This window comes from Erinaceus europaeus, chromosome X (genome assembly GCF_950295315.1).
Source record: "Erinaceus europaeus chromosome X, mEriEur2.1, whole genome shotgun sequence".
NCBI lineage: Eukaryota > Metazoa > Chordata > Mammalia > Eulipotyphla > Erinaceidae > Erinaceus > Erinaceus europaeus.
The window spans coordinates 88,121,947-88,143,115 of record NC_080185.1 but is presented as its reverse complement, the minus strand read 5'-3'; the positions used below and the strand labels follow the sequence as shown (position 1 = coordinate 88,143,115).

General features: G+C 39.3%; 1 protein-coding gene across 1 annotated transcript in view; it reads right to left on the bottom strand.

Annotated features, from left to right (window-relative positions):
- DGKK (diacylglycerol kinase kappa) overlaps nucleotides 1–21,169 on the bottom strand; it is a 235,778-nt gene that overhangs the window by 165,410 nt on the left and 49,199 nt on the right. The window contains exon 2 of the mRNA XM_060183573.1: nucleotides 1,009–1,119. Coding sequence (XP_060039556.1) covers nucleotides 1,009–1,119 — 111 coding nt within the window. The remainder of the gene's footprint in view (nucleotides 1–1,008; nucleotides 1,120–21,169) is intronic.

Below are 21,169 nucleotides of genomic sequence, written 5' to 3'. Positions count from 1 at the left end.
AGGAAGGGAGGTGACAGGACAGTGCATAGTACTTTTTTCCTTTCTCTCAAGATTAAAGAATATTGGTAGACTGTGTAAGTATCAAGATGTGAAATAAAAGCTGTTGAACTAGTTTTGCATACAGCTAAATTTTATATATTGGCTTTGTAATATATATATATATATATATATCCTTTACATATATATGTATAAGCATGTATAAACAACTAAATACACATAATATAATGTTGGTTCTTTATGAGTGAAATATTCTTATATTTGTTTTTATAACTGGAATTGTTCATTTTTCCAGTTAAAAATGATGATCTTGTGTCCTTTGGGACAAAATGGCTGCAACTGGAGGTGTGCATAGTGAAGTAAGGAAGTGAAAGATAATTATCAGAAAGTTTGTTCGTATGTTAATACAGATAATTGAAGCATATGAACTTATAAAGAAGGGAAGAAAAGAAGGAGCCAAATTGTCTTTAAGAGTTTATGAGAACTATGGTGGTTATTGTTAGGGGGGTTGAACTTTGGTGGTGTACGTAGTATAGAACTATATCCCCAGGTCTTGTAATCTTGTAAACCACTATTAAATCACTAATCTAAATCAGAATACAATACATAAAACCGGAATTATACTACCCATAGATGAATGATAACATTACTCATAATTTAATTGTTTTCATTTACTTAAAATCATGTGAAAGAATTAATAAGATCTGCTATGGCAAATAATTGTTTTATATTTTAGTGTGTTCAGAAGTACTTTTATCTTGTTTTCTGAATAAGGAGACAGATATTCTCATTTTGTACTGAACCCTGCACATTATGTTATGGGTTATGGGTACATAAAATAGTTGAGAAATTTATGTAAGGGTAGGGTAATAAGAATTGAAAGGGAAAGGACAACTTAAAAGATGAGTACATCTCACATTTCATCTTAATGTCACAAATATTTCCTGATACCCTGCCCACTAACTCAACTGACAAAAGCTCAGAGAAAATATACTCTATATATTCTCTTACTGCAGGATGATGTGCAAAGCAGAGTCTTTGTCCTCGAACTTGAAAATATCTTAGTTTCCATCTCTGGAAGGAGTTACAGTTCTTCAGCAAAGGTCCTTCCTTCAATATTTTCTGAAAAATAGAAGTACAGCATGGGGTTGACTAAGTTATATCCACTTTTAAGACCATATCATCTGTTTTCTATGTTGTCAAGCTCAGGTATTTGGATATTCTACTGCTGGCACATATCTGGGGGAAAATGGCACCCACCAAGATCACAAGAAAGTTAGCTCATTCTGAAAATGTCAAAACCACAAGGAAGTTAGTTTAATCAGTAAAATGAATTGATTAGCTTTAGAAAACACATTTAGGATGATACAGATTCTAAGTTTCTTAGAATACATGGAGGCCCAGGAACCATTCAGTACACCTCAGTTTCTGGTAGGATGTGGAGAGGAGCAGCATGAACACATAAGTATATGAACAACATTTCTACAACAACAACCTTGCAGTAGTTATTACCAAAGTCTTCAAGGGAGTTATGACCAAATAAGATAATAAAAATATTGTGTATACTTATGTAAACCTGGAAGCAACTCAGGTGTCCATCAACATATGAGCAGCTGAGTAAGTCGTAGTATATATATATATGTATATATTAATATTTATTTATTTACTCCCTTTTGTTGCCCTTGTTGCTTTGTTGTTGTAGTTATTATTGTTGTTGTTATTGATGTTGTTGTTGTTGTTGGATAGGACAGAGAGAAATGGAGAGAGGAGGGGAAGACAGAGAGGGGGAGAGAAAGACTGATACCTGCAGACCTGCTTAAATGCCAGTGAAGCGACTCTCCTGCAGGTGGGGAGCCAGGGGCTCGAACCAGGATCCTTACGCCAGTCCTTGCACTTTGTGCTACTTGCACTTAACCCGCTGTGCTAGTGCCTGACTCCCATAAATCATCGTATATATACACAATGGAATGCTACTCAGCCATTAAAAATGGCTAATTCCCCTTCTTCTGCTCATCTTGGATGGAACATGAAGGAATTAATATTAACTGAAATAAGCCAGAAAGAGAAGGATGAATATGGGATGATCCCACTCATGGACAGAAGTTGAAAAATAAGAACAGATGGGAAAATACAAAGCAGAACTTGGATTGGAGTTGGTGTACTGCACCAAAGTAAAAGACTCCGGTGGAGGGAAGGTTCAGGTTCTGGAACATGATGGCAGAGGAGGACCTAGTAGGGATTGAATTTTTATGTGGAAAACTGAGAAATGTTACATATATAAAAATTAATGTATTTTACTGTCAACTATAAACCATTAATCTCCCAAGAAGAAAAAACATACAAGAAATGAACTACCTCTTCATGACTTCCTTTTAACCTCTCATAGTCTTATCACTAGCTTTCCAGTGACTTGTTAAAACACCTGTCTACTATTACCATAATGGAAATTTCTGGTCACATTTAGAAGATACAAATTAGCATGCAATACTGCTATTTGGAAAAAGTATTAACGATTGCAAAGATGGAATACAATCCATTCTTAATGGGTCAAGAGTTACACTTAGTTAAATCATCAAATCAAGTCTCTATCTTAAATTTATTCTATCCATCATGTGAAGTAGAATTCACCACTGTGTGATGAGGAGATTTTTTTTTTATTTGGCCTACCTGGTGTTTGCCTTATTTCTAAACTAGTTAATGTAATGTGAAACGTCAGAAGAGTTGTAAAGAATCAGAATACCTGGTAAGAGTGTACCTGCATTCTCACAAGGCCACAGTCTGCCAGAAAATTTACTGGAACTGGAACTGCAAATGTTCCTTTCAAACAGGGCACCTGACTTCAGTAGCCATTTGACTTTAGGACTCCAATCTAATCAATCCTTGCTACTCCCATTCCCTCCCCCTCCCAATACACATTTATTACACCTTCCTTTTTTTGCCTCCAGGGTTATTGCTGGGGCTCAGTGCCTGCACCATGAATCCACTGCTCCTAGAGACCCTTTTCCCCCTTTTTGTTGCCCTTGTTGTTGTAGCCTCATTGTGATTATTGTTGTTGTTGATGATGTTGTTCATTGTTGGATAGGACAGAGAGATATGGGGAGAGGTGGGGAAGACAGAGAGGGGGAGAGAAAGACACCTGCAGACCCACTTCACCGCCTGTGAAGCAACTCCCCCTTTGGGGGCTCGAACCGGGATCCTTACATTTGTCCTTGCGCTTTGTGCTATGTGCACTTAACCCACTACGCTACCGCCTGACCCCCTACACCTTCCTTTTAATTAGCTAGTAAAATAGTACTGGTAGACAAATATTTGTATGTAAATTGAAAATTCAGTTTGCGAACAGTCTAACAGAATTTTATCCTCTTGATGAATCTCCATAGCTTCAAGGTAGCAGTTTTGAGCTGCTTGTCAAAGAATAATGTCAAGGAGTCAGAATACAAGGAGCAAGAAGTTCTTTGCAGGAGGGGGGAATGTGGCAGGGAGAGTGAGAAATCACATTGAAACTGTTGAAATTGAATCACTAATAAGGAAAAAAAATTGTCTAAGCACTGTGATTGTCTCATTATTTTCTCTGCTCAGTTGGCTTATAGTATACATTCCTAATGATGGCATTTGGCTTTCTTTTTCTCACCTCTGTGTAATGTATTTGTCCATCAAGGATTTATGAAACCTAATCAGTCACATTTAACACCCCCTCCTTTTGCTGAAAAGTTAAGTTCAAAAACCTAACTGCTCCAACTTCATATAAATGAAATTAGACTCATTGTTTCTGTCCCTTTCCCAAGTTATTCTCCTCTGTCAATTACCAAATGTGACTATGCTTAATTTTGTCACATACTGTGTCTTCTTATAACGGCTCATTTTACAGTTTGGAGTTGAATGATTCCCATTCCTCCATTTTCAGTTTAAAGCTTCCTTTAATTTCAATTACTTTCTCTTGATGCTTCTGCCATATCCAACTATCTTCTTCTGCTTGTTTTATATTTTATTTTATTTTATTTGACAGGACAGAGAGAAATTGAGAGGGAAGAAGAGATAGAAAGGGGGAAAGAAAGATAGACACCTGCAGACCTGCTTCACCTCTAGTGAAGCATCCCCTCTGCAGATGGGGACTGGGAGCTTGAACCTGGGTCCTTGTGCACGGTGATATGTGCACTTAATGGTTGCATCACTGCCCAGCCCACTCCTTCTGTTTGTTTTAGTGGTTGGTGATAGGTGAGGTACTTAAGAGAAAACAAGAAGAGAGATTTGTTCCTCCATAAAATTCCCAGATCCTGGAAAACTGAACAGAGAATTTAGTAACTGTGATAAATGTGTATATATTTGAGAGAATGACAGTAGTAAGGATTGATTAGATTGGAGTCCTAAAGTCAGATGTCTGTTGGAGTCAGATGCCCTGTTTGAAAGGAGCAGCTGAGATTCTAGTAGATGTTCTGGCAGATTGTTGCCATGTGAGCCTGCTACACACACACACACACACACACACACACACACACACACACACACACACACTTATCAGAACTCTAGTTCCATAACTGGGAACTTGGCACAGTGATAGAGTATAGGACTTGCAAGCAAGAGGTCCCAAGTTTGGTCCGCAACAATGAATTTGTTAGAGTAATATTCTGGTCCTCTCTCTCTCTCTCACACACACACTCATTAATTAATAAATATGTAATAAAATATATTTTGGTTCTTATTCCATTAGTATGTCCAGGCATTTGTTACAGTCAAGAAAATAAAAGTAAGAGAGGTGAGTCAGCTGTAGTATGCATGCTTCACACACATAAAACCCTCCCTGGGTTTGATCCCAGTACCACATAACACAGAAGAGCAGTGCTATGATCTCTCCCTCAATAACATTTTAAAATTGAATTCTTACAGGCTGGGGGTATGGATTGACCTTCCAGTGCCCAAGTCCAGCAGAGAAACAATTACAGCTGCCAGAACTCCTACCTTCTGCCTCCCCAAAACAATTTTGATCAGACTCCCAGTGGAGGAGAAGTGATAAGAGAAAGAGGTTCAAAGGGCCCTGAACTCCAGCTCCATCAGGACCTGGAGAGAGAGGAGGAAAAGGGAGGGACATTTGGATGTAGCAATAGTGTCATGAATGGCTTGGAAGGGAAGAGAGGACTGAACCTGGAAGAAAAAGGGGGTAATTATGTACAAATGTAGATAGATAGTTGTAGAGATGACAGTTAACCCATATCTGCAACCTTTGGAGAACTGCAGTGGCTTACAATGGAGGGATAGGGGATTCAGAACTCTGGTGGTGGGGACAGTGTGGTATTATACCCCTGCTGAAATGTAATTTTGTGAATAAATATTAAATCACTAATAAAAGAAAAATGAATTCTAAAAAATGTAAAACAAAATAATTGTGGAGTGTTTTATTCATATTTTATGAGCACCCATTAAGCATTTTTGATGGACCTTTGGGAATGCTAAAGGAAGTATAGGTACATTCTGAGTCTCAAAAATTGGAGTCAAACAAAGTTGCATGAACTCAAGAGCCATTTGTAGGCCCTTTAGAACCTTCATGTTCATTGCCCTGGAAATTATTAGATAATATAGTAAGGTGTCAGGCTACAAAATTAACACAAAAGTTGGTGGCATCCCTTGATGCAAACTCAGAGTCAGAAGAAGAAATCCAGAAATCAGTCCCATCACTATAGCAGTGAAAACAATAAAATATCTGGGAAAAACTTAATGAAAAAAGTGAAAGATTTGTACACTGAAATGTATGAGTCACTGTTAAAGGAAATAAGAAAAGCTACAAAGAAATGGCCTCATGCCACCCTTACTTCTGGGGACCACTTTGGGGAGTCCTGAGATTCCCAAACAGACATGATGTGCCTAGACCTCTAAAAGATCCCTCTCTTCATTGTTACTGGTCATCTCCATTAGGAAAAACACAATAGACCCCTTTGTTGGGCCCCCTAGTACCTTGCCCTCAATGTGGACCAACAAAGGTAGAGAATGTTCAATCTTCTGAAAGGAGGCTGGACAATATTGTCTACTACCTGAGGAAGATGGGTACTTAAATTGGGGCGGGTTGGAACATTTCCTACTCATGAGCACAGAGTGTGAGCTCAGATCTACAGGGATGCAGATGTTACATAGGCTCCTAAGCTGAATATGGGCCCCAGATCAAATTGATGGGGATTACAGTCAACAATATTTATACACTTTTCCCATATTTGGGAGATATTCTCTTCCCTGAACCAGCTTCTTAGCTCTTTTTCCATCCATGACATCATTTCCCCAGACAATAACTTGGGTCCACCAGCATATCAGTTTTCAGGCTTGGAAAAAAAAAAAAACTAGTATAGTCGTGGGGCCTTTGGAATATAACTAAAATAGGCCTACTAGCTATCTATAAAACAGAGACCCCCAAATATTCATCTGCACTATTGTAGCCTTTAGGTTCAAGATTAGTCAATAAATTGTTTGGCTTTATATGTTAACTCTTTTTTCAGCTACCAGGTTCCAGATGCTACCATGATGCCAGCCTGACTTCTCTGGGCAGACGACCTTCCACCTTCTGCACCAAATAATGACCTTAGGTCTATACTCCCAGAGGGATAAAGAACAGGAAAGCTATCAGGGGAGGGGATGGGATATGGAGTTCTGGTGGTGGGAACTGTGTGGAGCTGTACCCCTCTTATCCTATAGTTTTTGTCAGTGTTTCCTTTTTATAAATAATTTTTTTTTAAAGTGGCCTGGCAATGACACACCTTGTTAAGTGTACATACCACTAAGCTCAAAAAGCTGGGTTTGAGCCCCTGCTTCAAAAAAGCAGCAGGGGTGCTTCACAATTGACGAAGCAGGTCTACAGGTGTCTATCTTTCTCTCTTCCTCTCTATCTCCCTCCACTCAGGTTCTCTCTTTCCTGTTAAATACAAATAGAAAGAAAAAATGACCATGGTAATCAGTAGATTTGTAGTACAGACACTGAGCCCCAGGAACAACCCTGGAGGAAAAAAGAAAAAGAATGAAAGGAAAGGAAAGAAAAGGATAAAAGAAGTTGAAATCTATCCCATGTTCATGGATTGGAAAATTAACATCATCAAAATGACTATTCAACCCAGAGACATATACAAATTTAATGCAATCCCCATTAAGGTCCCACCACTTTTTTTAAACAGAATAATACATAAGTTTATCTGGAACAAGAAAATATCTAGTATCACCAAAGCAATCCTGAGAAAAAGAACAGGACTGGAGGCATTATGGTCCCAGATCTCAAACAATATTATAGGGCTATTATAATCAAAACTTCCTGATACTGGAACAAAAATAGACACACTTACCAGTGGAATATATTTGAGAGGAATAAGCCACTACACCCATGGACAACTAATTTTTGACAAGGGGGCTCAAACTATTCAATGGAGGAAGGAGAGTCTCTTCAACAAATAGTGTTGGGAAAATTGGGTTGAAGAATGAAACTGAACCACTACATTTCATCAAACACAAAAGTAAAGTCTAAATAGATCAAGGACTTGGATGTTTGACCAGAAACTATAAAAATATTAGAGAAAAATATTGGGAGAACCCTTTTCCTTCTAAATTTTATAGGCATCTTTAATGATACAAATTCAATGGCAAAGAAGATAGAAAAATGGGACTACATCAGATTGTAAAGCTCAAGGTTGAATGCATATGTTACAGTGAACAAGGTCTCAGGCTCAAACCCCTGGCCCCCACCTGTAGGGGAAAAGCTTTGTGAGTGGTAAAGCAGTGTTGTGGGTATTTCTCTGTCTCTATCTACCCTGTCCCTTTGGATTACTGGGTATCTCTATCCTATCTATAAATATTATTTAAACATTTAAAAAAGGAAAGCTTCTGCACAGCAAAAGAAATTACCACCCAAAACAAGGAGACTCCTTACAGAATGGGTGATCTTTACATGCCATACATTAGATAAAAGATTAATAAACAAAATGTATAAAGAGTTCACCAAAGCAACAAAAAAGAAAATGACCTCATCCAAAACTGGGGAGAGGATAGAAACAGAATATTCACCCAAGAAGAGATTAAAAAGGCCAACAGACATATGAAAAAATGCTAAGTTATTGATTAGAGAAATACAAATAAATATAACAATGAGATACCACTTCACTCCTATGAGAACATCATACATCAGAAAGGATAGTAACAACAAATGCTGGAGGGGTTGTGGGTAAAAAGGAACCCTCCTAAACTGCTGATGGGAATGTCAACTGGTTCATCTCCTGTGGAAAGCAGTATGAGAATTCTCAGAAGGCTAGAAATGGACCTCTAATGACCCTGTAATACCTCTCCTGGTGACAAATCCTAGGGAATAGGATACACTCATCCAAAGAGATCTGTGTATACCTATGTTCATAGCAGCACAATTTGGAATAGCCAAAATCTGGAAGCAAATTAGATGTCCAACAAAAGATAAGTGGCTAAGTAAGTGAGGTATACATACACAATGGAATACTACTCAGCTATTAAAATAATAAATTCACCTTCTTTACCTCATCTTAGATGGAGCTTGAAAGGAAACATGTTAAGTGAGATAAGCCAGAAAGAGAAGGATGAATACGGGATGATCCCATTCATAGACAGAAGCTGAAAAATAAGAACAGAAAGTAGAAGCACAAGGGGCTTGGTGGTGGCACACCTGGTTGAGTGAATATGTTACAGTGTGTAAGGATTTGGGTTCAAGCCCCCAGTCCCCACCTGTAGGGGACAGTTTCACAAGTGGTGAAGAAGATATGCAGGTGTTTTTCTGTCTCTCTCCCTCTCTGCCACTCCCATCCCTCTTAATTTCTAGCTGCCTCTATTCAATAAATAAATAAAGATAATAAAAAAATTTTAAAAAGAAAAGTGGAAGCACAATGCAGAACTTGGACTGGGTTTGGTGTATTGTACCAAAGTAAAGCAAGGGGTGGGGGTGGCTTTTGGGTCCTGGTGCATGATTGTGGAGAAGGACCTGGACTGGGAGTGAGAGAGTTTTGCAGAAAACTGAGAAAGTACCATGTACCAATAACTGTATTTACTGTGAACCATTAATCCCCCAATAAAAATTGATATATACATATATATATTCTATAAATAAATTAAAAGGAGACAATTAAAATGGGGGGGAGCTTTCACGTACCACCACAACCCAGAGCAGTCTTCTGGTTAAAAAAAATAAAAAATAAAAATTAAAAAAAAGGAAAAAAGAAAGGAATTGCCAGGCCATAGGATAGGTTCATTTCTTCATTTCTAACCTTCGCCAGACTGCTCTCCACAGGGAATGGACCAATTTACATTTCCACCAGCAGTGCAAGAGGGTTCCTTTATCCCCCACTACCTCTCCAACATTCATTGTTGCTGTACTTTCTGATGCATGATATTCTCACAGGAGTGAAGTGGTATTTCATTATTGTATTTATTTGCATTTCTCTGGCAATCACTGACTTGGAGCTTTATTCATTATGTTTGTTGGCCGTTTTAATCTCTTCCTTGATGGCTATTTTATCCATCTCCTCTGCTTACTTTTGGATGGGGTCATTTGTTTCCTTTGTTGTTGAGTTTAATGAGCTTTTTTTAAAAAAATTTTTTATATTTATTTTATTTATTTATTCCCTTTTGTTGCCCTTGTTGTTTTATTGTTGTAGTTATTATTGTTGTTGTCGTTGTTGGATAGGACAGAGAGAAATGGAGAGAGGAGGGGAAGACAGTGAGGAGGAGACAAAGATAGACACCTGCAGACCTGCTTCACTGCCTGTGAAGCGACTCCCCTGCAGGTGGGGAGCCGGGGTTCGAACCGGGATCCTTATGCCGGTCCTTGTGCTTTGCGCCACCTGCGCTTAACCCGCTGCGCTACAGCCCGACTCCCTTTAATGAGCTTTTTATCTATTTTGGTTATTAGCCTTTATAACAAAGGACTCTGGATGCGAGTGCTTTCAGGTCCTGGTGCATGATGGCAGAGGAGAGCTTAGGCTGAGGTGACAGTGTCTTGCAGAGAATTGAGAAGTTTTTCCCATGTATCAACAACTGTATTCACTATAAACCATTAATCCCTCTAATAAAACATTTTATGCAAAAAAGAAAAAGAAAAAATTAAAGGAGGCTGTTTGGTAACAAAAGAGTCAAACCTAGCAGGATAGCTGGAAAGTCCAAGTACAGTTGTTGATAAAATTTAGGTGATTGTTATAATTGAATACTGACCAGTCAGTGTTAACAGCTTTTCTCATTTTTCCATGGCAAACTGGAAATCCAGGCTAACAAGTGTGTGAGGTGTCATGATTTTGAATTGCTGGGAGCTAATTAGTTAAATCAAATGAAGTATGAGGGCCAAACAAAACATCTGTTCAGGCCAAAGTTAATCCACAATCAGTTTACACTTTCTGGACTGTAACTATTGCTACTTTCTCCAGAGGTCGATGTGAGTGAGATGTGTGTATTATCACTAGAAGAGGCTGCAGTACATGAATTTAGAGTTTGTATGTGAGAAGTTTATACATTTGAGAGCTATTTTACCAAGTTGGGAGCGGATAAATATTGATATGATTTGTGTGCAGTAGAGAGAAAATGTTAGGCAGATGTGTAAGAGTTTCTTAAGTTCTAAACACAGGCTTTGTACCACCAAGTCAGAAATTCTATAGATTTCTAAGCCTGGGCAGGGAGAAGGTAAAGTTCCTGTAGGTTTTTGATGTGGTTTCTGCCCCCCCTCAAGTAACTCACTTCCCAACCCTATCAATTTTAAATAAACCATTGTTTGCTTAAAAACCGGATAAGCAGCCCCCAATGACAGTTTAAGCAAGCAGAAGGTAAAAACCATTCAATCAATGGCTTACCTCAAGTACATAAAATTACATACATGCAAACAAACCTTTACCTGCTGGGGACCAATAAACTTGCAAAGAATTATGAGGCTCCCACCACACAGGAGGAAGTTCCAGAGTCTCTCTCTCTCTCTCTCTCTCTCTCTGTCTCTCCCCCTCCCCCCTTCCCTCCCCAAAGCAGTGAACTCCAGGCAATGACTAATAAGAACATTAATAACTATTGCCAAAAAGTGAGGAAAAACATTTCTTTCCTTCATATTTATAAGATATCTTCTATGAAACACCTCAGGCTTTGCAAAGCAGCTTACTTGCCTATTCATAAACAGCAGCTGCCTTGTCTGATGTTTAACTGGGGGAGGGCAAATAGAGCCATTGTTGCAACCTTTCCCTATGCTTCTCCTAAGTCCTCAAAGCTTCTGTTATCTGCTGTCTGTTTTTCCATGACTCAGTGAGCTTTTCATGGATGCAGTTTTCCCCTTTCCTAGCAAAAGGATTCCCTATTTCATAGCCAACTTGAACTCTACCCCCATTCAGCCAAAAAGTAGGTATCACAACATGCATCACAACCTATTATTAGCTGACAACTCTGTATCATTACCTTATACTGCTCTTAGGAGTGAAGTTGGGTCAGTTTAGTGAGTGAGTAGGTCCTCTCTCCTCAAGTAAGAAGCAGACTGCCACAATGCATGCAGCTGGGGAAGCCATCTTTCTACTGATGGCTCCTTCAGGCCCAAACCTAGGACAGTTGTTCTCTTTGTTTTGGGGGTGGGGTGATGGGAAAGAAAGTCATTTCCTAGCACAGCTCTGCCAACACTGATTCAGAGCGATGATGTTTGATTTGGTTAAAATGCAACTTGGGTGCTTTAGGCTTTAAGAAAGGCCAGGCTTGCTGCTTCACTGAAAGCTTTACATTCCCTGAGGTCCTGTTGACATGGCAGGAGGCAGACAGCCTGGCTCCAGCACTTACTAGCTGTGTGACCTTGGGCAAACCTCTTAACCTCTCTGAGCCTCAATCTTCTTGTCTGTTAGGCGAGGGTAACTTGCAGAGCATATGCCTACCATGTCAAAGATGGGGGCATCTAACTGTGTCACAGCTCCCTTCATTCCACTACTAGAAGTGTTTTTCCTGGACACTAGCAAGCCTGGATGTCTTAAGACTGTAGCAGGAGGAAGAACAGGGTGAACAACTGTCTCAGGTTTCTCAGAACTTTCAGTGCTAAATTCAAGAGAATCATGACCAAACTGAAACCTCTTGATAGCCCTAGCATTAAGGAGTCAAGTCTTTCTACTACTCAGGTCTGCAACCACTATAGCTACAAATCCTTCCCACTGTTCCTTGTGCTAAGGAAGAACTACAGAAAAATCATTCATTTCCCAAATCTCTATTGGTGAAATAAAATACAGATGTGGAGAATCATTCTACCTTAATTATTTTTATTGACAAACAGAACAACAAAGACCTATGTTAACTAGTTGTGGTCAAAAGACACTTAAATTTATGCAAAACATATGCATATATTCCAATTTTCTTCACAGAAATCATAGCATTCTATGTACAAAGACTTGTATACTGATTTCTATATTTAATAGATGTCATGGAGCACTTTCAAATATTACTACATACTGAGCTACCTCATTTTTATTTTACAATTGCACAGCATTCCACTCTATGGATGTAATGTGATTTATTTAAGCAGTCACTATTGATGGATAGTGGTTTAAAATCTTACTCTGTTACAAACGAAACTGCAATGGCTCTGTGTGTATACATGCCATTTTGTACTGGTGTGAGTACATTGATAAGATAAACATCAAATGTCGGTGACTTTAAAACTAATCCACTGGGACCATAAAGCCTAAAACCATATGCCTTCTCAAATCTCTTGCTTTCTGTTTTCTATCACTGCAATTTCCTAGGAAGGGTAAAGACCACTAATTTCTTGGGGGGGCTGGGGAAGAGGTGAACAATTTGGAGGCAGACTGACACAGTACAGAAAGCAGTAAACTGGCTCTCGGTAATTGCTCTGGGACTAGCAGAAGACAGAAAGGAGGAAGAGTTTAACTGAGTCCTCCCAGACCTATATACAGGCTTGAATACTGGTTTTGCTGCACTAAACTATGTAACCTTGAACAGTCTTTTCATCTATGAGGTATCATTAGTAATTTGATTCTGGTTGGGTATACGAGACATTGGTAGTTCAAATTCATGTTCAAATTCATGTTCTTATCCAAACACCTACTTTTTTATTATTTATTTTCCCTTTTGTTGCCCTTGTTGTTTTGTTGTTGTAGTTATTGTTGTTGTTGATGTCATTGTTGTTGGATAGGACAGAGAGAAATGGAGAGAGGAGGGGAAGACAGAGAGGGGGAGAGAAAGATAGATACCTGCAGACCTGCTTCACTGCCTGTGAAGCGACTCCCCTGCAGGTGGGGAGCCGGGGTCTCGAACCAGGATCCTTATGCCAGTCCTTGCGCTTTGTGCTACGTGTGCTTAACCCGCTGTGCTACAGCCCGACTCCCCCAAAAACCTACTTTTAAATTTTTGTTTATTTATAAGATGGAAATACTGACAATACTGTAGGATGAGGTGGTACATTTCCACACAATGCCCACCCTTAGAGCTCCATATCTTAGAGCTCTGCTGTAAGTTGGCCTAGGAATTGAACCTACAGCCTCTGGAGTCTCAGGCATGGAAGATGGACGTTTCGGCTATAACAGACTGAGTTATACCCAAGGCTCTAAAAGTATCTTTAACTTCTAGAGATAACTTTGATCTTAGTGATGAATAATCTTCTCTACTAAGAATTATGCAAATAAAACCCCCAAAGAGGCTCTATCTACCTAAGTCAAATAGCAAATTAGTGGTAGAAATAGGACTGAGCTTTGGGTCGCTCCACTTTAGCAATGTGGAGAATCTTTGCTGACCTGAATATGAATAAAGATGCCCTCTAATCACAGGCATAGCATGTGCTCTGTATCAGCAGTGCTTCCTGGAACATGTATATAGTTTCAGAGGTGGGCATCAGTGGAATAATATGAAAAGAGAGACAAGGAAACCAGCAGACAGATGGTTTGACTTTGAGAGTAAAATCAAGGAAAAGGGCTGGGTCAGAGTTTTGGAAGCTTAAGGAGGAAAGTTGCTTTTGATAAAGCTTGCAGAAGAAGGTTGGGTTAGCTATGCAAATGTAGAGTAGACTATAGGTATTAACTATGGGAATGAAGGTTGGGTTGTTTGTTTGTTTCTTTCTTTCTTTTTAAAGAAATATTTGCATTGGGACCAGGAGGTGGTGCACCTGGTTAAGTACACACATTACAGTGTGCAAGGACACAGGTTCAAGCCCCTGGTTCCCACCTGCAGGAAAAAAGCTTCACAAGTGAAGCAGGGCTATAGGTGTCTCTCCCTCACTATCTCCCCCTCCTCTCTCAATGTCTCTCTGTCCCTATCCAATAAATAAATAAAAAGTAAAAAAAGAAATATTTGTATTTATTATTGGATAGATACAGAGAGAAACTGAGACGGGAGGGGGAGATAGAGGGAGAGGGATAAAAAGATACTTGCAGACTTGCTTCACCACATGTGAAGCTTTGCATGGCAGTGGGGACTAGGGGCTTGAACCTGGGTCCTTGTACATTGTAACATGTGCATTCAACCAGGTGCACCACCACCTGGCCCTGCTGGGTTGTCATTATTTTTTTAATTGCCACCAGAGTTATTGCTGAGGCTCTCTGGCTACATTATGAATCCGTCACTCCAAACAACCACATTTTCCTTTTTTCTTTCTTTTTATTTTACATGATAGGACAGAAAGAAATTGAGAGGGCAGGGTATGATATAGAGGAGGAGAGGAAAATAGACACATGGAGACCTGCTTCACCACTAGTAAAGCTTCCTCCTTGCAGGTGGGAAGTGGGGGACTCAACCTGGGTCCTTTCACATGTTAATGTGGGCACTCAGTTGGGTGTTCCACTGCCCAGCCCCAAGGTTGAGTTATTTTAATTTATTTTACTTAACAGTGAGAGAACAAAAAGCTTAGAAACAGAAAATTTGGTGAAAGAAGGGTAAAAGTTGTTGTCTCAAACTTTTTGATGCACAGATCACAGTTCTGAATATATATTCCTTCAGTCTAAGCACTTAAGACTTCAAACTGGTAATCTGGTTGAATTTTAACAGTGGCTCAAACTGTTAATACATGTATAATAATGTCTTTCCTTTGAAATATTAAATCACTTATAATCTTAGACCAGGGAGGAACAGAAGCAACTGGTTGTGCCACTTTATAAGATACAGCTATATGTAAATAGTATTAAAGGACATAAATTATGGTTAGGTATTGTATGATACAGCAAATTCTAACAATTGGGCTTTCAATGTAAACCAAATTTCAAATAATGTGGTTATAACAATAACTATCTATTGCCTTCTTAAACCCTAAGACAGCAGGAACCTTCCCTGTTCTCTATAAAACCCATATTTCTCCCAGTCCTAGAACCTCTGAGGGGGGCTTGCTTTCCTGCATGTTTCTCTCAATTCATACCAATTGATACTGCATCTGCTGATCCCAGCCTAATCAATGCAACCAGTACCACCTTGGCATGTTTTACTTCAGGCTGTGCCCAGAGATGTCAGGCATGGAATGTCAGTCTTCCAGCTTCATTACTCTGGTGAGACCTTTTCTAGTTCATCGGATTCTTTTAATCCAGTTCGGGTAGTGCACTTCCTAACAAAGCCTCAGAACCTAGGTATAGACCAGGGCCCATGAGACAGGGCTTATGTACACATGTATCTATAAGTTAGGGGGGAATATACAGCTTAAAGCAAAAGTGCACAGTAGTTTGCAGTGACTCAATAAAAACACAGCGATCAAGTAGAAAGACCTAAAAAAGACACAATAAAGTACCTAATGAAATAGTTTTTACTTAGACCTGGATACCCTCCTCACCTACTTCCTGTTTCACTTACCTCAGTCACTCCAGAGCTAACCTTGTCAGACAAAGTAAAGACTACAAAAGCTGGATAATGGAAAGAGACCAGTATACTTTAATGATGACTCTTTTGGTTACTGCCAGGCCACCCGATCACCCGGGGCCCTAGTCAAAGAGTCCCGAGATTCCCACACAGACATGATGGGCCTAGATCTCTAATAGATCCCTGTCTCCACTGTCACTGGTCATCTCCATCAGGAATAATATAGTGTACCCTTTGTGGGCCCCTATAGGACCTTGCCTCCTAAGTGGATCAATAGCTCCATTCTCTGAAGGGAAGTTGGGCCAATATACTCTACCACTCGAATAAGGTTGAAGATGGGTCCTGAAATTAGTGCAGCCTAGAATCTTCCTAGCCATGAACGCAGAATGTGAGCTCAGACCTATAGGTATGCAGAGGTTACACAGGCTCCTACAATGAATATGAGTCCCAGATCAAATCGATAGGGTTTACAGTTAACAATATGCATACACTTTTCCCATATTTGGGAGGTACTCTCTTCCCTGATTCAGCTTTCTAGTCCTTTTTCCAACTCTGACACCATCTTCCTAGGCAATACCTTTGGTTCAACTGCATGTTAACTGTCGGGCTCAGGCAAAAGCCAGAAAAGTCATGAGCCCCTTGGAATATACCTAAAATAGACCTACTAGCTTTTTCCAAAATTGGCACTACAAATCTCATTTGCTATATTCTTCCCTTTAGGTTATTGACTATTGAACAATTTGTTCTGCTTTATATATTAACTCTAGGTTCTAGATGCTATCATGATGCCAACCTGAATTCCCTGGACAGACAACCTCAGCAATGTGTCCTGGACCCCTACCTCTCCAGAGCCCTGTCCCACTAAAGAAAGAGAGAAATAGGCTTGGAGTACAGATCGATCTGCAAATACCCATGTCCGGCAGAGAAGCAGTTACGAAAACCAGATCTTCTTACACCTTCTTTACCCCATAATGATCCTGGGTCCTTACTTTCATGGGATAAAGAAGAGGAAAGCTTTCAAGGGAAGGGGTGAGATATAGAGCTGTGGTGGTGGAAATTGTGTAAAATTTTACCCCTCTTGTCCTATGGTCTTGTCAACATTTCCATTTTATAAATAAATAAATAAATAAATAAATAAATAAATAAATAAATAAAACGTTGTTGCTGCCTGGGAAATGAAGTTCTGTGTACAATTTCCCTAGAGGAAAGATACCAAGGTATCTTGGATCCTAATCTTAAACTTAACTGAGATCACAGAGGCCAGGACATCAATAATCTTATCTAGTGCCATCTACTTACAAATAATGATAAAACATTCCTGCTTCCAAAAGTCTTCTTTCTTAACCTTTCATCTGAACATCAGCTATCCGGGATTAACATGGTCTTCTAACGTTCTATGGACTGACTCTTCTGCTACTACTTCCAACCCTGAGATTCTATCACTGACCACATAAGTTCTTTACAACCTATTATGAAACCAGTAACTCCTGCCCTTCCTCTGGTGATGGTCTCAGAACAGCAGCCAGAGAAGTGATTCTTTTGAAGTATCTCTTCAACTATCCTCCTCCAAAGGAAAAGAGGTGTTTTTGGTTGACAAATGCCTATCATTTACCATTGATTTATATGTATTATCTCATTTATCTCCAACAACATCATTTTCATGAAGAAGGTGGAGAGTTTGACTTAGAATGGATTAAGTGACCAGTTTTCAGTCATAGTGAGTAACAGTGCTAGGTTTTTGTTTGTTTGTTTTAATTTAATTTATTTATTCCCCTTTTGTTGCCCTTGTTTTATTGTTGTAGTTATTATTGTTGTTGTTGTTGGATAGGACAGAGAGAAATGGAGAGAGGAGGGGAAGACAGAGAGGAGGAGAGAAAGATAGACACCTGCAGACCTGCTTCACCACCTGTGAAGCGACTCCCCTGCAGGTGGGGAGCCGGGGTTCGAACCGGGATCCTTATGCCGGTCCTTGTGCTTTGTGCCACCTGCGCTTAACCCGCTGCGCTACAGCCTGACTCCCTCAGTGCTAGGTTTTAAAGCTACATCTCCTGGATTCTATTGTTCCCTCCAAATACAAAACTTTTTCAGGATGATGGTCCTTATGATCTGGGTCTAGTGTCAGACCCCACTAGAGGATTACTTAAGTCCACATCTTTCTTGCCCTAGAGGTCCACTATTTTACCCAGTGGGGAAAAACATGAATCTATAATACTGGTTGGTTTCCTTCTAGTAGAGTAATCCATTCAAAACAAACAAACAAACCAGCAAATAGATGAAGAAGGTGAGGGGGCCGGGTGGTGGTGCACCTGGTTGAGCACATATGCTGCAATGCTCAAGGATCTAAGTTCAAGCCTCCTTGGTCCCCACCTGCAAGGGGAAAGCTTTGCAAGTGGTAAAGCAGGGCTGCAGGTGTCTCTCTGTCTCCTTCCGTCTCTATTTCCCCCTTCTTCATTTCTAACTGTCTCTATCTAATAAATAAATAAAGATAATAAAAAAATTTTAAAAGAAGTAAGGCAAGTGAGGTTAATATGAGGGGATTATGGGACAATATCAAGAGGAATCTTATTCATAGCATAGGGGTGCCAGGAGAAGAAAAGGACAAAACTCATTTTTTTTTTTGTTGTCTCTGGGGCTTCATTGCTCTGGATTATTTTTTTTTTCAAGTAGAATTAAAGATAGAAACAGAGGACAGATACCACATAGCACCAATGCTTCCCTCCAGTGCTACTTATTCCCATATGGTGTACCAGAGGACTGAACCTAGGCACCACAAAGTAGGTGCCTTCACAAGTGAGTCATCTTGCTGGATCAGCATTCCTATTTGAGGAAGTATTAGCTAAGAAGTTCTCCAGACTGAGGGAGCTAGACCATTAGATCCAGGAAGCCATAAGAATTCCAAGAAAAATTAATCCAAAGTTAAGATCACCAAGGCAATTAATAATTAAAATGACAAAATTAATAGAAAAGGAGAGAATATAAAATGCAGTACAAGAAAGTGAGATTGCCAACAATACAGGAACAATAAGACTATCAAGTGATTTTCAACAGACATTCTAAAGGCTGGAAAGGACTAGTATGAGATATACAATGTTTTTTTAAATTTTTATTTTAATTTTTTAACTATATGAAATAGAGAAATCAGAGCACTACTCTGACACATGTGACATTTGGGATTGAACCAGGAGCCTCAAGCATACAAGCCCTGAACTATACCAGTTGAGATATTTCCATGACTGCATATTCAAAGTTTTGAATGGAAAACACTACCATTCAGGAATACTTTATCCAGTTACTAGCAATGAATTTTGAAGGAGGAATAAAGAATTTTTAAAGAAACAACAGTTAAAGAAGGAATTCACTAACACTAAAGCAGTCCTACAAGATATAATGAAGGGACTAATATAAAAGGAAAATACATCTCTCTCTCTGTGTGTGTGTGTGTGTGTGTGTGTGTGTGTGTGCAAATAGAAAACAAAGCAAAGGAACAAGCAAAAATCCAATGAACATAAGCCTATGCTCTCAGAATTGAAGTTATCAAGAGTAGACTGAGGAGTAGGGTTCAAGGGTTGATAGGATCCATTGATCCTACGCAAAAACACTTTCATGCCTAAGGCACCAAGGGTCTCAGGCTGCATCCCCAGCACTACCATAAGCGAGAAATAAATAGAAGTCTAGCTCTGATAAAAATAATAATACAAATAAATAAACACAACTACCTAGTGAGGAGTAATTTTTTGCAATAGCAGTTATAAACTAAGACCCACTTTAAGGTGGCAAAAGTGCAGTGAATTTATATAAAAGTAGCTATAGCTGCTGAGTAGGAATTGGAGAAGGAATATTTTTTATAATTTTTATTTATTGATTGATTGATTTTATAATTTTTATTTATAAAATGGAAACACTGAAAAGACCATAAGATAAGAGGAATACAATTCCACACAGTTCCCACCACCAAAACTCCGTATCTCATCCCCTCCCCTGATAGCTTTCCTATTCTTTATCCCTTATCAGGCATGAAAGTGTTTTTACATAATCATTATGCTATCTCCCCAGTCCATCAAAAGAAATTTAATTTCTCCGACTTCCAGAGGCTGCGAGTGCTAGGTCAAGAAACAGGAGGAGAAAGAGAAAGGAGATAAAGAGAGACAGAGAGAGGAGAGATTCCACAGGACCCGCTTGTTCTACCATCCACAGAGATTACCCTCTTAGTGTGATGCTCTGATGTGGGATCAAGGCTTGAGCCCAGAGTTCATACATGGAAGAGGCAATAATAAGGAAGAAACCTCCTCCTAATGTCTACTTGTGTGTGGACTACTGGAGAAAACATTTCAGCACTGTGACCATCTTCAGTTGCACAAGCCTGCTGGGGAGCTGAGTCTTCAGGAGAACAGCAGGGTTCTATGCACTCTCTTGAATTCCTACTGAAGGTCCAACTGAGATGGCAGAAAGATCATAGAAGACCCAGGACTTGAAAATCTTTTGATTCTATAAAAAGCCTGGATCTACCTCATCTCAAGTGTCTGAAAATATAACATAGACTGTATTCTTCTCTTAGATATATTTCTTCTTAATCTCAACTAAATCAGTCTTTCTATGACAATAATCAAATTCTCTTACATTCCTCAAGAAAGGTCTAAGAGGCCAAGGAGGTAGCTCATCAGTAGAGTGCCCACCTTGCATGCACAAGGCTCTGAGTTTAATTCACAACATTGTCTAGCACAGAAAGAATAAAATAAAATAAACCTCCAAGAATGGTAGAGCAGAAAAAAGATAAAAGAAAAGAAAGAAAAAGAAAGGAAGAAAGAAAGAAAGAAAGAAAGAAAGAAAGGAAGGAAGGAAGGAAGGAAGGAAGGAAGGAAGGAAGGATCAAATAAACTTTTGGTGGTGGGATATTGAGGTTTTAGTGGGGGGGTAGGTAGGCTAACACATTTTGAAGAGGTAAACACACATAACACGTACTTCTAAAATATGCATTGTCTTATAAACCAAAATTATCTCAAAAAAGTAAACTTACCAAAAACAAACAAACAAACAAACAAACAAACAACTGGACTTAAGTTTAATCCGACTCCCACCACATTAAAGAAAATTTTGGTGTTGTAGTCTTTCTATCTCTCTCTCTCTCTCTCCCTGCCCCGCTACCTCTCTCCCCCCTCTCTCTCCCTCTCTCCCTCCCTCCCTCTCTCTCTCTCTCTAAAATGATAAATAAAATAAATATTTAAAAATTATCTCTCTTTCTAAGCATGGTTTCAAATGTCAGTGTGGTAAGCCCATTACATCACTTAAGAAGATTTACTTGGGAAATTAGGGAAATTTCCTTAATAGCAAATGTGGCCCCAGTCATCTGACGTGTTTAGAGTCTAAGAACATATTCACTAACAGATCCTCAGAGAATAGG